At 49.4% G+C, this 15,778-nt stretch overlaps 1 protein-coding gene across 1 annotated transcript; it reads left to right on the top strand.

Moving 5' to 3' along the window:
• Positions 1-9,249: 9,249 nt before the first annotated feature.
• Positions 9,250-13,390, top strand: LOC104524376 (gastricsin-like). The gene is given in 10 exon segments (XM_010167233.2): positions 9,250-9,317; positions 9,651-9,804; positions 10,230-10,347; positions 11,378-11,496; positions 11,873-12,072; positions 12,223-12,345; positions 12,563-12,630; positions 12,633-12,700; positions 12,955-13,053; positions 13,238-13,390. Coding segments are annotated over 10 exon segments (1,158 nt in total). The 5' UTR covers positions 9,250-9,261.
• Positions 13,391-15,778: the final 2,388 nt, after the last annotated feature.

Raw genomic sequence — 15,778 nt, 5'->3', positions numbered from 1 at the left:
GACACGCTGCAGCTTCATCCCTCCCTGGATTACTCTTTGCTCTTATAAGCTGGTTCAATGAGACAGAAGTGCTCTGGGTTACTCTGGAGTCCTTCCTTTCTGCTGTCTATATTCTTCATCTTCCTCCTTTGGGATAGGAGTTGAGAGACCCAGTGCCCTGCGAGGTGTCCTGCTGCCTCGTTGCCAAACCTTGCTGTGTTCTCCTTGTCCCCAGCATTTTCTGATGTCAAAGTCAGTGAGGCTGGGGTGTGAAAGAGGAGAGAACCCCCCTGGGTGCAGCTGCAACCTGCTCTCCTGAGGTCCAGAAACTTTGTCCAGATGTTTGAAGTTCAGCCTTTTTTGGTGCTGGCATGTCCTATTGAAATGTGACCCTTTTGGGGAGCAAGGACATGTGTCATGCAGTTCAGAAAAAGTGATAAAAGTATGAGTAATGCCATGCCTGTGTCGGCAGAACGTGGATTTCTTGGCTTGCTGTTGCACTATAAATTCAAAGTGCACCACATGATGCTTAAATTCACTGGTTTTTCTTCTTCTTCTTCTTTTTTTTTTTAATTTTTGAGAAGTCCTTGTGCTTGTCTTCCATTCTTTTCTCCACCCCAACCCTTGTGTGATCTCATAACTGAAAGGAAACTCAAGTAATCTATTTTTATATTTATACCAAATGACTTTATTTGAAGGAGAAAAAAAGAAAAGTAATGTAGCACCCTAAATCTAGCTTTCATTTAGGGAAGTGAGAGAATAAATTGTTTATATATATATATATATAAAAGTTAACTGCTTTAAGCTTTAAATCAGCTATTTAAATGAAGAGTTTCTAAGGTGTAGGTGTCACCCTCTGGGACTGCACTAGCAGCTCCCATGTGGTAGCACAGGGCAGGGCCCTGGGAGCCTCTGTATGAACCTGCCTTTCCACTGCCTGAGCTGAGAAATACAAAACACTTATTCCTTTCTTCCCTCTAGAAAGGGGAAAAAAAGGATGAAATATTTTCCATTTACATGGAGGGAGATGTCAGGGCCCTTTCCCACCTGCAAGGAAGGTGTCCAGGTTGGTTAAATGCGAGGGAAGATGCTGTTGGGTGCCAGCTTGTGTCTTGGGAGGAAGGAGGTGAGGTCTGGGGCTGCTTCTTGAATTCTTCCTTTGGCCACCAGCCTGGCTCTGTGTCTCTGATGGGTGGGATGAGGCTGGTGTGAGGGTCTGGAGATGTTGTGAGCTCCAGGGATCAGGGAAAGCACCCCGGTGCTGGTGGTTCCTGAGAAAGGCTGGGCTCCCAGCACGCCCCAGCTTCAATCCCATTTCAGGGGCTCTAAATTAGCTTTGCTTTGGAAAAGCTGGTCTGGACCTTTTGAACTGCTGAGTTCCATGTCCTCCAGACAACCTGGTGGACAAACTGGGCTGTCCAACTTGTGCCTCCCTTTCCTCTTTGGCAAATCTGATGTCCCCTACCTCCCAAAACCACTGCAAGCAGTAGTGACAAGGAGACCTCTGTGCAATAGCTGGGTGCTCACACAGCAAATATGTTCTCTCTCTTCACTGATCCTCATCCCATTTATAGGGGAGGAAGGAGAAGAATTTCCTTGACCTTAAAGATGAGAAAACATCGAGCTGGTGCTGGCTGCATCTGCTGCTTTCAGTGCACAGTGATCTGGCAGGTGCCTTATTTTGTTGTCCCTTTTCACCCCGTTGTGTCCTCTCTGGTGGCTGTGGGTCGGGGAGCAGCAGTGCTGGCTCAGCAGACTCTGCTCAGATGGTATCACAACCTCCCCAGAAAGCTTCAGGAATGAAAAGCCGGTCACAGCTCATTGTTTGCAGTGGGTTTGTTTAATGTTTAAGCAATTAAATGGGAAAAGCCATGTGGGCAGCTAGGAAACCAACTGTCATTTATGGCTTTCAGGGTGTGGATCTGGTTCACATCCCAGTGATTTTCTTGCTTTTTTTTTTATGTGCTTTTCTGGAAAACTTCACAAGAGCATTAAGTAGCCAGGACCCTTTGAGAACTTCTTAATATTCAATGTGGTAGGTGGTGTGAAAGTACAAGGAAAGACTGGAGTTGTGTTTGAACACTGAGGTGGTAGTTCTTGGGACACTGGGAGCAGAAATGTCCCTGGTTTGGGTTTCTCCCTGTGTTGCAGCCCGAGCTGTGCTCACCAGTGTCGCAGCTTCCTCTAGTGGCCACGCTTGAAATGGTTTTGGAGGAAAATCCAGTGTCGGGTTGAAAGGCAAAGACATCTGAGTTGGTATTTTCTCATTCCTTCAGTTCTTGGATTTGGCTGATGGGCAGGAGGGATCCCTTCTGAGAACTCTCTGGAGTCTTTCCTGGTTACTATTTTATTTTGGTTGAGAATTGCCTTTATGCAACATGTTCTATATTGATGGCACCTTCTAAAGATGGATCTTACAGATCTTGCTTTGAGCCTTACGTGCAAGTTTGCTGGTAATAATTTTGCACTAATATACATGTGCATGCTTACTTGGATGGGAAGCTAAGTGAGAAATACCCAGTGACTCCTCCTATCCCTTCAACCATGGAATATCCCCCACAGCAAAGATCTCCTCCATGGAGCACAATACCTCACCCTTTGTGGCTGCATCCATAAAGCTAGGTTTGAATTAAGAAGGATTCATCCAGGGTTCTGTGCATCCAACTGATGCCACATAAGTGACCAGGAGGAAACAAATAAGCTCATGTACATCTGGAACCTGTTCTGGAGTTGGTCCCTAAAGCTGAGTTGAAGCTGTGATATTTCTTCCTCTCCCAAGCTCAGTTCTGCAAAGCAGATGGTTCACCTCGTTGTTTTGTCTGTGAATTGGTAACTTGGGAAAAGGAGCTGTGTTCAGTCAGCTGTTGCCTTTGCTGAGACTTTGGTTCTGAAGAAAAAGGTTAAGGCAGCAAAATGAAGCTGGCCTGGGTAACGACTGAGACCTGGCAGCGTGAGTGTAGCTGTTGCTTTATGTACCACAGCGGGGGCTACGATGTGTCTTCGCTGATCTTCTTCCTCAGCTTCTGAGATTGAAGTTCAAGGGATGACTTGGTGAGCAGCCACGTGCTATGCAGAGAGAATTTGAGTGTGTCTTAACCTTGTTAAGTGGTTCTTGTTTGAGTTTTGAGTTAATCAATCAGCCTTCTTCCCCTGATATTTCTTCCCTGGTGAATGCATAAATAGATTTTTTTTTACCCTTCCCTTTCTTAACAACCTGTTGGTAGGAATATAGCTTCTCTTCTGTTTTTTATCATGGGAGGGTTTTTTGTATTTGTTTTTTTTTTCCTTTGATCCATTTTATGTGCCTGTTTTTCCCCCTAGGGAAGGAGTTTTGAGTATCTGTGAGCTGTACTTGCCTTACAGGGAGAGGATGGCAAAGGAGAAGCTGGATTGTGAGGATTAAAGGATCAATATTTCTGCAGAGAGACTCACATGTGTTAGTTATTACTGAAGTATTCTTATTTTTATTACCTAAGCCATGCTGTTTCACTGGGAGAAAAACAAACCAGGGTTTGATATTGCAGCTGTCTGTTCTCTCAACCATCTTCTCCCAAAGTCTTTCCTCTGTCCCTCTGTGTGATGCTGCTCAGCCCTCTCGAGTGGTATCTGCACTGTGAAGTATCATTAACAAATGATCGTTAATGAACACGTTGCCTAAATTCAGCTTGTGGGAGGGCTGCCCTCAGTCTTTCTGGGAAGTTTGTCTTTTCCCCCAAACTTGGCTCATCTTGAAATGCCATGCACAGGTAGCAGAACAGGTTTTGATTCCTGTTACCAGACAGGACCAAAGGTGAATACATTAGTGGAAATCCTGAGAGCTTTGAAGTTGGCAATTACAGGCCAGGGTATGGAAAAGGCTCATTGTAAAGAAGGGATCTAATTTGTTTTTCTTCCATAAGTGTCTGTGAGTTTTACAGTTGAAAGGCCCAGATGCATCTGTGTTATCTCAAGCTCTTCTCCCGTGTGATTCTCTCCTCGTTGTTACTTGTACTGGTGTCTTTGATACTGAACATTTCTGATGTGGCAGAAAAACAAAGGTGCTTCGGGGCTCTGGCCACCGGGGACTCAGTTGCTCTGAGCAGAGGGGTTGATCTCGCTGTGTTAATTGCTTCTCCAGGTTATTTCTATGGATATCCATTCAGTCCTTCTTTCTATCTCATCCGGGTGTCACCTTCCAGGTGAAGAACAACAGCAGTGCGATGTGACCCGAGGAGTGCTGATGTCTTACATTAATGTGCACTACGAATGTATCCAGAATAAATGGAATATGATGATTATCTGGTGGTCCTGTCTTTTGTGTGTGGTGCAGAGAAACCATTGTCACATTTCAAAGTGAATTCACTTTTTATTTAAAAGTTGAAAGCCAGGCCAGCAGTCACCAGTGGTCCTCAACGCAATTCAAGCTGGACTTCTTGCAACCTTTGTTTTCCAGGTTTCCCTCCCCTGATGGAATAATGTCCATGTCCTCGTGTGTTTTACCTGGAGTGGTGGTTGGTGTCTTCCACCTGGTTAGTCTCACTACAATGGATTTTAAAAAACCTGAAATTAAAACCAGAGGTGTGCGTGCAAAGACAGACACCTTTCGCTCTCTTGGCTGGTGACCTCTGGGGATATCTTTGCAGGACAATTCCACATGCTGCTTGTTTGAGATGGAAGCTGAACCCCCAGAAATGTGTAGATGAGGTTCTCTGGCCTGTGTGGTACAAAAGCTGAGGCTCTGAAGCTACCAGTTCCTTCATGGTGACTCTCTTTGGGGCAGAGCCATTCACTGATAATTAATCTTGAGTGTGTACACCAGATTTCCATTGAGCTGAGCACCAGGAGGAAATCATGAAGTAGCTTTGGAAATGGATGTGCTGTAGATCATAGAATCACAGAATGGTTTAGGTTGGAAGGGACCTTAAAGCTCATCCAGTTCCAACCCCCCTGCCAGCAGCAAGGACACCTTCCACTAGACCAGGTTGCTCAAAGCCTCATCCAACCTGGATGTAGGTTGAACATTGCAATTCATGGTCTCTGGAGTACCTACCCTTTAAGACACACTGTCTCCACTGTGGGTAATACAAGATAATACTTTGGAGGAGTGGAATTTGGGGGCTGGTGGGAATTATGGTGCTTTTGCCAACATTGAACAAGATGTGGCTTCACTCTTCCTGGTTGTGCTGATCTGCTCTAGGCACGGGGCCTCCCCACGGGTTCTCTGCTATCGCTTTGTGCAAAGAGTTGGTTTCCTTGTTTTTCTGAACTCTACAGCAAATAAGAGCTAATCACGTGGTAACACGCACAGTTTAATTCCTTGGCTTATAAGATTCCCCCTGAAAACTCTTTCACAGGAGGAGTCCATTTGAGCACAGCTACTAGGGCCATCTGTGCCTTCCCAAGTGAGCATGCCTCCACGTGCAGTGTCTTTCCAACCCAAATCCATATGTTTCTTTCCTTCAAGGTCATTCCATGAATTCCTAAAATGCTGGAGGTGAGAACTGGAAGAGAAACAGAGGAGATAACGCAACTGATGATAAACCCATGATGTTCTTTCCATCCTATCCCAAGAAAACACAATGAAACAACGTTCACTTCTCTTTCTAGGAAGGCTTTGATAGCTCCTTCAAAAAGAAGCTGAAAATAGCATGGCATTTGCCACTGGTGTTTGAGTTTTCAGGGTAGTCCGGAGCATTGCGGGAAAATCTCTTGCAATGGGTGCATTTCTAAACTGCAGGTGCCTGAGTGGACACTGATGCAAGGAGGTCAGGACTATTTTGGGGTGTATAAGAAGGTGGTGTAGAGCTCCAACATCAGCTTTGGGTCTGAAACTGGTGAGGAGATCTCTTTGGAAATTGCCTGCAAGAGAAGATCATCATGAAGTGGTTGATCCTCAGCCTGATTTGGGAATTTAAATGTTAGACCTGGAATCTAGCTGTTTATTTCAGGAGCTGTTCTCGTGGTTGCCTAGGAAAGGAGGAATATTTATTTGCAGGTGGATGGAAGCTGTTCATCTGTGTACTGTAATCTCTGTTTTGGAAATAAAACACTCAAACCAGCTCGTGCAACACGGAGTAAAGGATCCATGTGCTTTTCCACCCATAAACACAGCTGCTTCAGACATACCTGTGCCATTGTGGCTCCCACCAACAGCTTTTCTTAGTTGGAGAACCCAAGTGAGCAGTTGTCCTTCAGGGGAAGTGTATACAGCTATTTTAAATTAATCACATAGATTAAGACTGTTCTAATGATCAAGGAGGGAGAGCGTTACCTCAGATGGGATTTGGCATCTTCAGGAGGGGTTTTCACTGACGTGGTGCTTGTGAGAGCAACAGGTTTTAATGACCAAGGGAAGCTCCTGGCGGTCCCATATTCATGTTTATTAAGTTCTGTGGTACCATTTGTTGAGGTAAATGGCAATAGCTTGTGTCTGGGGCAGAGGTGCAGGAACTGGGGTGCGAAATGGTCCTAGAGTTGGGAGCAGGCATTTCCCTGTGTTTTTGTTATGGGTAGAGCAGAGCGTAGAGTTGACTAGGAAATTCAGGGTGATGACATCAGAACATTATTGATTGGACATTGGGAAGAATTTCTTTGCTGAAAGGGTTCTGAGGCAAAGGGAGGGGTTGCCCAGGGCAGTGGTGGAGTCCCCATCCCTGGAGGGATTGAAGAGTCGTGTAGACACAGTGCTGAGGGACATGGGTTAGTCATAGGGGACTTGTCAGTGTTGGGTTCATGGTTGGACTCAATGAGCTTAAAGGGCTTTTCCAACCGAGGCAATTCTGGGATTCTGTGACAATGTCTTTGAAAAGGTTTCTGTCCCCTGGGAGTGGTGTCTGAAGACAGGAGAGGTCTTTGGCTCCTGGGGGAATCTGAATCCCACTTTAATACCCATTTTTAATCCTGCAAAAAGCTCTGTTGAGAGCTACCAGGTTTTGGGATATGGTGCCCAGCTCCACAGTGGCTGTTGGTTTAGCAGGATCTGTTGGCTCATGTTGAAAGTCCTTAAGCCCTCCAGATACCTGGGATGGCTGCTGCTCACAGCTCATCTCCTTTACTGGTTCTGCACCACCGCAGAGTTCTGGGATGGACATGGCCATGGGATGCAAATGGAAACTATTCAGTTGGGAGAGACAGGATTCCCTGGGCTGGAGCTGTTTGCACATGGGCTGGGTGATTCCACCAACATGGAAAAGAAACCAAAAGCAAAGAAGGGAAAATGTCCCAAGGAGAAGTCCTGCCTTGGGTATGTGCTGTTGGCCGAGTCCTGCTCCACATAGAGAAACTGATGTTAGAAACTGTAGATCCTGAATTCCCGATAGCCTAAAAGTGCCTTGGCAAACAAGTGCTGTCTAACTTTGGGTCAAGAAATGCCAAAAGTAGAACGTGTTTGTGCTGTAGAGGGCACCTTATTCCTTTGTCTTTTGCCAAGGCTGAGGCCCCGTTGGGACCTGGAGATAACACTCCCTGTATTGACGTTTTGATAACTGCTCTTTGCTTTCAGCCAGAATTTGCTTTTTTATCCAATCTTAATAAGTTGATCTTTCTATCAATCCTGCTAGCAAACAAGATAATTGCTTTATTATAGTCTCAATATCCAGCAAAGGACACACACTTCCCAGTACTCCCAAGGGAATAAAATCTATGCAGTGTTGACAGGGGATGAGAGCAGCGATAGCGGTGCCGGGCTATCGGCGGATGACGGAGAGCGTGATTTCCCCACTGTGAAGAGCCAAGCTGCTCAGAGCAGGGATGCAAAGCAGGCTGGAGAAATTCTAGATAATATTGAAGTTATAACTCAAAACATTTTGGTCCATTTGTTAGAAAATGTTTAGTTTATAACCAAAAATATTTTGGTCTGGTTGTTAGAAAATATTTAGGTTATAACTTAAAATATTTGGGTCCATTTGCTAGAAAAATATTTGGGTTATAACCAAAAATGTTTTGGTTTGTTTGGGTGTTTGTTGTCAGTTTCTGAGCTCTGTGTTTGTGATTCTCTATTTTTTCTCCACTTTCACCCTCATGGGTGAAGCTGCAGCTCAATCAGCCCCAAGGGCTTCTTCCACAGGTGGGTTAAACCTCCCCATGCAGGGAGACACAGGACCTGGCTGGTAATGCAGGATGGGAAGGAAATCACTTGTTCCACAAAATAATTAAAAAAAATTGCAAAAATACATTATTTCTGTCCAAAATAGTAGGAAAGCAGAAGCAGGGTTGAGGTGTACAACATAGGGAAACCAGCCATAGCTGGAGGAGAGGATGGTGAAGGACTAAGAGGCTGATGAAGAGGTGCAGGAGGACAGACCAGGTGAAGAAGCAGGGAAGGACAGACAAGATGAAGCAAAGAAGGACAGACCAGGTGAAGAAGCAGAGAAGGACAGACCAGGTGAAGAAGGACAGACCAGGTGAAGAAAAAGACAGACCAGATGAAGCAGAGAAGGACAGACCAGGGGAAGCAGAGAAGGACAGACCAGGTGAAGAAGAGAAGGATGGACCAGGTGAAGCAGAGAAGGACAGACCAGGTGAAGCAGAGAAGGACAGACCAGGTGAAGAAGGACAGACCAGGTGAAGAAAAAGACAGACCAGGTGAAGAAAAAGACAGACCAGATGAAGCAGAGGACAGACCAGGTGAAGCAGAGAAGGATGGACCAGGTGAAGCAGAGAAGGACAGACCAGGGGAAGAAGCAGAGAAGGATGGACCAGAAGGCAGAGCAGTGCTGGAGACCACCTACAAGAAAGCATGAGAAGAAACCTCATGAGCTCCCCGAGCCCCTGGGACAGCTCCTGCTCTTTGCACCATGTCCTGGAAAAACCTCACCACCAGCAGCCACCTCCACGCCAGAAGGTCCCCTGTGCCGGCCGGGCGGAAGAAGGGCAGATAAAAGCCTGACGCGTTTCCATCCTGCGCCAAGAGCCACGAGCGCCTTTGTTTTTGGGAAAAAGTTTTGAGGAACAGAGATAACACCCCAGCACAGTGACGTTTGGGTCACTCCTCTCTTTGCTGTGATAAGAGTTGGCCTCTTATCGGATGGTAACACTTTGATCTTGCTATCAAAGACCTTGTGTTGATCGATTCTCACCTGAGCACCTCACTAAGGACACAAACTCCTCAAAATCCTTGTGGCCCCAAATACAAAGAAACCCTTGAAGCCAGGGGTGCGCCTGGTGGTAATGGAAAAAGGAGGTCAGCAGATAAGGGGCAGGGGTCACCGCTTCCCAGTATAAAACTGGGGAGTCTGGGCAGCTCAGCCTACCTGCTACGGTCTCCAAGAAGGTGTGTGTGGACTGGTGGACATCTCCTGCACCATGAAGTGGATTATCCTGGCCCTGGTGTGCCTCCAGCTCTCGGAGGGGCTGGTGAGGTGAGTGTCCTGCAGCAGCCACTGCAGCAGGGAGAGCAGGGAGAGGGCAGAGAACAGAGCCCGGCTGTGGCTGGAACCTGCACGGGCTGCGCTGTGTCCCCAGGGATGCTGACCATGTCTAACCAGGTGTGACTCCAGCCTCCTGCATCTCCACAGACCATTGTGGTCCTAGTCCAGGCTGCATTCCTCACTGGGAGGAAAGCCAGCCCCTGGGGTTGTACAAGGCAGTGGAGTGGAGGGTTCAAAGGAGTCTGGGGAACTTTGAAAATGCCCAAGTCTTCTCCTGTTTTCCCACTGTTCTGGTTTTTGGGTTTTTTTTTTTCCTCTGTACAGAATCAAACTGAAGAAAGCCAAGTCTATACGGGAAAAAATGAGGGAGGCAGGAGTGCTGCAGGAATTCCTGAAGAAAATTAAATATGATCCAGCCAAGAAATACAACTTCAGTAACGACTATGTTGTGAACGAGCCGATAACCAACCACCTGGATGTGAGTACCCCGGGCTCCCCCCTGTCTCGCTGTCTGGCTGTACATCGTGCTCCCCTCTCCCTCCTCTTCCCCAGCTGCTGGAGCAATCTTCACCCCTGACCCTCCAGAAGTGAGAGGTTATTTTTTTTCCCCATTCCTTTTTAAGTTTCTATTTTAGACTTTCGAAAGTCTAGCAATAAAAAGTGATGTTTTTCTAGATGTAACAAAAGACATAAGGTAATAAATATTTAATATTATATCTTTGGGGAGAAAAAACAAGGTGAGTGTTCAGTCCATTCCTGCCTGCTGTGTTATTTGCAAGGGTGAGCTTGGCATTCCCTGGCATCCTGCAAAGCCCTGGGATGCTGGTAACAGGGGTGGGAGGAGAAAGCCTGGTCTCACCCCAACCCTATAGCTAACAGAGATGTGCTGTCTCTCATCTGCAGTCCTCCTACTTTGGGGAGATCAGCATTGGGACCCCTCCACAGAACTTCTTAGTGCTCTTTGACACCGGCTCTTCCAACCTGTGGGTACCCTCTGTCTACTGCCAGACGCAGGCGTGCTGTGAGTACCGCAGCTGCAGGGCACAGGGACCCCCAGCAGCACGGCATAGCCCCATCACACGGGGAAAATGGTGAAGCCAGGCCAAAAATGCTCCCAGCATGCTGCTCTGGGATAGCTGCTCCTTGGTACCAGCTACTGCCTTGCTTGGGCAATCCAGAGCCCTCTGCCCTGAGGTACCTGGCTAATGAAGATGGCCAAATGGCTACGGCTGTCATGGGTGTCCCCAGAGCACAGAAATCACAGGGGTTGTGCCTGACCTGCTTGGCCAGGAGGAGGGAAAAGCAAAGCTATGAGTCATGGAGCTCATGTCCCACTGCCCAGCAGAGCTCATGTCCCACTGCCCAGCAGAGCTCATGTCCCACTGCCCAGCAGAGCTCATGTCCCATGTCCTGTTCCCCAGCAGAGCTCATCCCATGTAACTCTCTGCCAGCAGGAGAGTGACGGGGATGGAACTGCTGCTGGCTTTGCTCACGCTGGGTAGCTGATGTTGTGATCACTGTTCCCTCGAGAGGGATTCAGGCAAAACTGGGTTGCAAACCTTGCCTTGGAGACAACAAGGAGGCAGAGGAACAGCCCGTTTTGCTCTTCACAACTCACGTTCTGCCGGAGAAGCCGCTCATGTCCCGCTCCCCAGCAGAGCTCATGTCCTGTTCCTCAGCAGAGCTCATGTCCTGTTCCTCAGCAGAGCTCATGTCCTGTTCCCCAGCAGAGCTCATCCCATGTAACTCGCTGCCAGCAGGAGAGCGACGGGGATGGAACTGCTGCTGGCTTTGCTCACGCTGGGTAGCTGATGTTGTGATCACTGTTCCCTCGAGAGGGATTCAGGCAAAACTGGGTTGCAAACCTTGCCTTGGAGACAACAAGGAGGCAGAGGAACAGCCCGTTTTGCTCTTCACAACTCACGTTCTGCCGGAGAAGCCGCTTTCCCAGATGTTATCCCGGCAGAGTGACCAGTGGTGAAATTCCACCGTAGCCAGGCGAGCGCGTGCCCAGGAGCTTCAGGAGCTTTACCCTTTTCTCTCTCACGCAGCCAACCATGCGAAGTTCAACCCCAGTGCGTCCTCCACCTTCACCAACAACGGCCAGTCCTACACCCTGTCCTACGGCAGCGGCGCGCTGACAGTGGTGCTGGGCTATGACACGCTGCAGGTGAGTGCACCCCGCGCTGTCCTTGCCTTCCTGGGCACTGTGTCCACAGCATCAGCTGGGTGGACAGATGGGAGGAGGCTGGGGGACAACTTAAGGACAGATCTCATGTCTCATGTAGACAAGAGTTGGGCAAACCAGTGTCTGGGATGGGCAGAAGGGATATAAAGTGGTCATCGCCACCGTCACCTACCCAGCTGGGTTTTTACTTCATTTTAACCCAATTCCTACTAATTTTCCCAGCTGCTTGGAGATGTTTTCACCAGCTGTGACCTTGTGGTGTGCTTGTTGGGCTTTCAGAGCATCAATCATCCCATCTGACGGCTGCTCAGGTTTGCCTAAGCAGACAGGCTGACCTGGTTGTCCCTTTCCCCTCCAGATCCAGAGCATCGCGGTCACAAACCAGGAGTTTGGGCTCAGTGAGAATGAACCAACCCAGCCTTTCTACTACGCCGATTTTGATGGGATCATGGGGATGGCCTACCCCTCGCTGGCAGTGGGAGGGACGCCCACCGCACTGCAGGGCATGTTGCAGCAGAACCAGCTCACCGAGCCTGTCTTCAGCTTCTACTTTTCTCGGTACAAAACTGCTGGGGCTCTCTGTACATCCCACGTGCACTGGTGTCCCTCTGCCTGTCCCTGTGCAGGTTCCTTGCAAGTTTGTCCCTCACTAACCTGATATCACACTAATTTGCTAATCTCTGCTGCTGTAACTTGGTGTTTTTGCAGCCAACCCACCTACAACTACGGAGGAGAGCTCATTCTTGGAGGAGTTGACAGTCAGTTCTACAATGGGAACATTGTGTGGGCACCAGTGACCCAGGAGCTCTACTGGCAGGTCGCAATTGATGAGTGAGTTGTGTTTGTACCTGATGGGCATCATCCACCTGGGAAGCTCATGACATGAGGACATTTCAACTGTCTTCCAGATGAAGCTGTAGCTCTTGCAGCAGGTGTGGGGTTGAGGCACTGAGTTTCAGAGCATCCCAGGCTTATAGATCCAGCTGAGACAGGTTTAGTTGTCCAGTGGGTGCTTAAAGTGATGTCCTTCTCCCCATTCTCCTCCCAGGTTTGCTATCGGACAGTCACCTACAGGTTGGTGCAGCCAGGGCTGCCAGGCCATCGTGGACACAGGGACTTGACGGTGCCACAGATGTACCTGAACAGCTTCCTTCAGGCCATGGGTGCCCAGCAGACCAGCTATGGTGTAAGTGCAAGGGGTGCTTTGGAGGTGTTCACGGAGCAGTGGGGGGACTTGCAAGTGAGCCAGAGGCTGTGGGCTTGGCCACGTCTCACAAAACTCATGTGGCATCTAGAGAACATGGTGCTACAGGCATGTCAGGGAGGTGATGTGACACTGCCAGGGGATAAAGCCTGTGTTACCCACACACAGTGGAGTCTCTCTCCTCTCACAGTGGGTGCTGTTCCAGCCATAACCTCCTCTCCACCCTCTCTCCACAGTACGCCGTTGATTGCAATGCGGTCCAGAGCATGCCCACCATCACCTTCGTCATCAATGGAGCTCAGCTCCCACTCAACCCCTCTGCCTACGTCACAAACGTATGTATTTAGCTGAGCAGATCCATCCTGCTGAGTCTTTGAGGGCCAGGAAAGGACCTGGTGCTTCTTGACAAGCAGTGATGCTCTCTCTAGATGTGCAGGTAGATCCCACCTCCCTGCAGCCCAGTGACAGGGTCCTGGTGCTTGTTTGAGGCTCTGACTCCTCGTTATTCCCCCTTTACAGAACAATGGCTACTGCACTCTTGGGATTGAGGTCACCTACCTGCCTTCCCAGAACGGGCAGCCGCTCTGGATCTTGGGTGATGTCTTCCTCAAGGAGTATTACACCGTTTTTGACATGGCCAACAACCGTATTGGCTTCGCCACTTCAGCCTAGAGGAGTGGAACAGCAAAATCCAGCCCCTCTCCTGGCCAAACACACCTCGGCCAGCGCTGCTGGAGTGTTACAGAGTCCCCATGTCCCTTTGTGTTCCTCTACGTGCCCACGTGGCTCCCTGTCCCTCCAGGATTTCTGTGTCTGTTCTCACAGTCTCCTGTTACAAATAAACCCCAACATCCCAAATTGTCTCTGACCTTCTGAGTTTGTTGAGTGACGACTGAGCGCAGGCTGATGGGTTGTGTGTCTCAGCCGCTCTTTCTCCAGCCATGTAAGCGCCGTGATAACGTCCTGGGCAGATTTCTGCAGAGTCAGCACAGGGAAAGTGGTGGGGAAGGTGTCCCTGGGCTGGGTCAGAGCTAAAGTCGATGTATTTATGTTTCTTGTGAAGGGGTATGACATGCTGTTGACTTCTAACAGTTATGGGACCGAGTCTCAGCCTTAGTGAGTTCACGCTTGGAGGTGGTTCTGATGAATGTCCTGAAGGAAGGTCAGCCCTGCCTGGGCTGGGCAGAGTTCACAGCCCCATGGGCATGGCTGCAAAGGGATGGGAGTGACCAGTCCTTCTCCACGCTGGTGGAGCTCCTGCAGCCAGTGCAGCCCAGCTCTCCCAAGCCCTTGGGCGTGAAGATGTCCCACAGACCAGCCCCGTCCCCTCTGCAAGGCAAAGCAGGCGGCTGCTGTCCCCCCATGTCCTGGCTGCTGCCTTTGGGCTGCCTGCACCCCACTTCTGTCTTCCTTGTCCTCAAGGAGGGACAAGCCCAGGACAAGGGTCCTGAGCCCAATTCCTGCAAGGACTTTGCTTTGCAGGTGAGAAGCACCATTCCCCAGGCTGCAATGCAGAGGATCAGGACACCAAAATGTGACTGGTGTTGGTCTTAAACACCAACCACAACCCTGAGGGACAGGAGTTCCCTAAGGGATTCCCCAAAAAGCCAGTTCTGCTCTGTGCTATCAGGTGCATGTGTCTGGAAAGGCTGTGTGTGTCCCTAACAAGGTGTCACAGCTTCATCCTCCTCCAGCCATCGCTTGCTGCCAGGCTGTGCTTCAGGAGGATGCTCACTAGTGCCTACTCAGGCACATGCAGAGCTCACCAGTGGCAGGGGACCTTGCTTTGCTGGCAGTTTGTGGTGACCCTGGAATGACTGCAGGGACACGCTCTCCTGTCTCTTGCTGCTGCTGGTACTGGCAGGGCTGAACTGATTGTTCTGAGGATAAAGCCACGGGGCTGGTTGGTTCTCACCTCCATGAGCTGAGCATCAGGAAACCTCATCAGAGGTGCATGTGGGAAGGCACTAATCTACCTTGCAGCTGGGTAAGGGTTAACAAAGTCCTGTGATTAGGTCAGAGTGGGAATATGAGGTCAGATTAAGTTAGCCATGACATCTAAATGACTCCTACATCCTGAAGCAGGGCCATTAAATCAGGTAAAACAACAGCTGGAGTATTTGGAATCATGATCTGTGGGTGAAGGGGACGGGGAACACCTTGGCTGGGGGTAGCTGGGGTAACACTGCTCTTTCCCAGGATCCAGACTCGTTTCTTAGAAGCTCTTTATCATTGGAGCTCGTTATCTGATATATTAATAGCTGTGTCATTTTACCAGAGAAAGGACACAAACTCTGCTGTGCTTTGTGTCAAAATATTGACACAGGCTGAGGGCAGCGAGAGGGAGATTAGATAGGCAGGGATAGCAGGGAAGGGCATTTCTCCTCCTCTATAAAACGAGGAGGTTTCTCAGAGATGAAGCTGCTCTGGCAGCAGCGGTGGCAGGACGGGACAGGCAAAGATTGACCATGTCCCTGCTGGTCTTTGCTCTTCCCTGTGCTCCCTGCAGGATCCATCCCAGCAAAGGCAGATCCATGAGGATGTGATGGAGGATGTGGGGGGTTTCCTGAGGAAGCACTGGTTGGATGCCAACAGCTTGGACAGGAGCAGCAAAGCTCTGTTGGGGTCTGTCCCCTCCCTTAGTGGGGACTGGGGAGTCTGCAATACCCCGGGGAGAGTGGTGCTGGCCCCAGTCCTGCCTGTTCCCTGGGATGTGAGTGTTGGTGACCCTCGTGGGGTCAGTTCAGAGCTGGACAAAGGGTTTGGTCCCAGTGAAATGGAAGCAGAACCGCAGCGTGTGGTGGGTGCTGGAAGCAAGATGTGGTTAAGGTGGGGCTGCCCCAAAGGCAGAGGGGTCTGAGCAGCCTCAGGCTTTCAGTCCTGCTGAGGTTGCTTTGCTGAGAGCTTCACACAGAAAAAATCACCCCATGTTTGTCTCCTCAGGTTTTCCATGGGAGATGAGGCCACTGGGCAGTGCAGATGAGGTTGTCAGGCTGATGGGGATGTGGGGACAGTCGCCATCCCCCAGCAGCACATGGCAGAGTTTCAGAAGGTGGTGAG

The sequence above is a fragment of the Antrostomus carolinensis genome, unplaced genomic scaffold, assembly GCF_000700745.2.
Source record: "Antrostomus carolinensis isolate BGI_N321 unplaced genomic scaffold, ASM70074v2 scaffold16344, whole genome shotgun sequence".
NCBI classification, from domain to species: Eukaryota; Metazoa; Chordata; class Aves; order Caprimulgiformes; family Caprimulgidae; genus Antrostomus; species Antrostomus carolinensis.
Note: the sequence above shows the minus strand (reverse complement) of the source record. Positions and strands in the feature narration are given on the sequence as shown.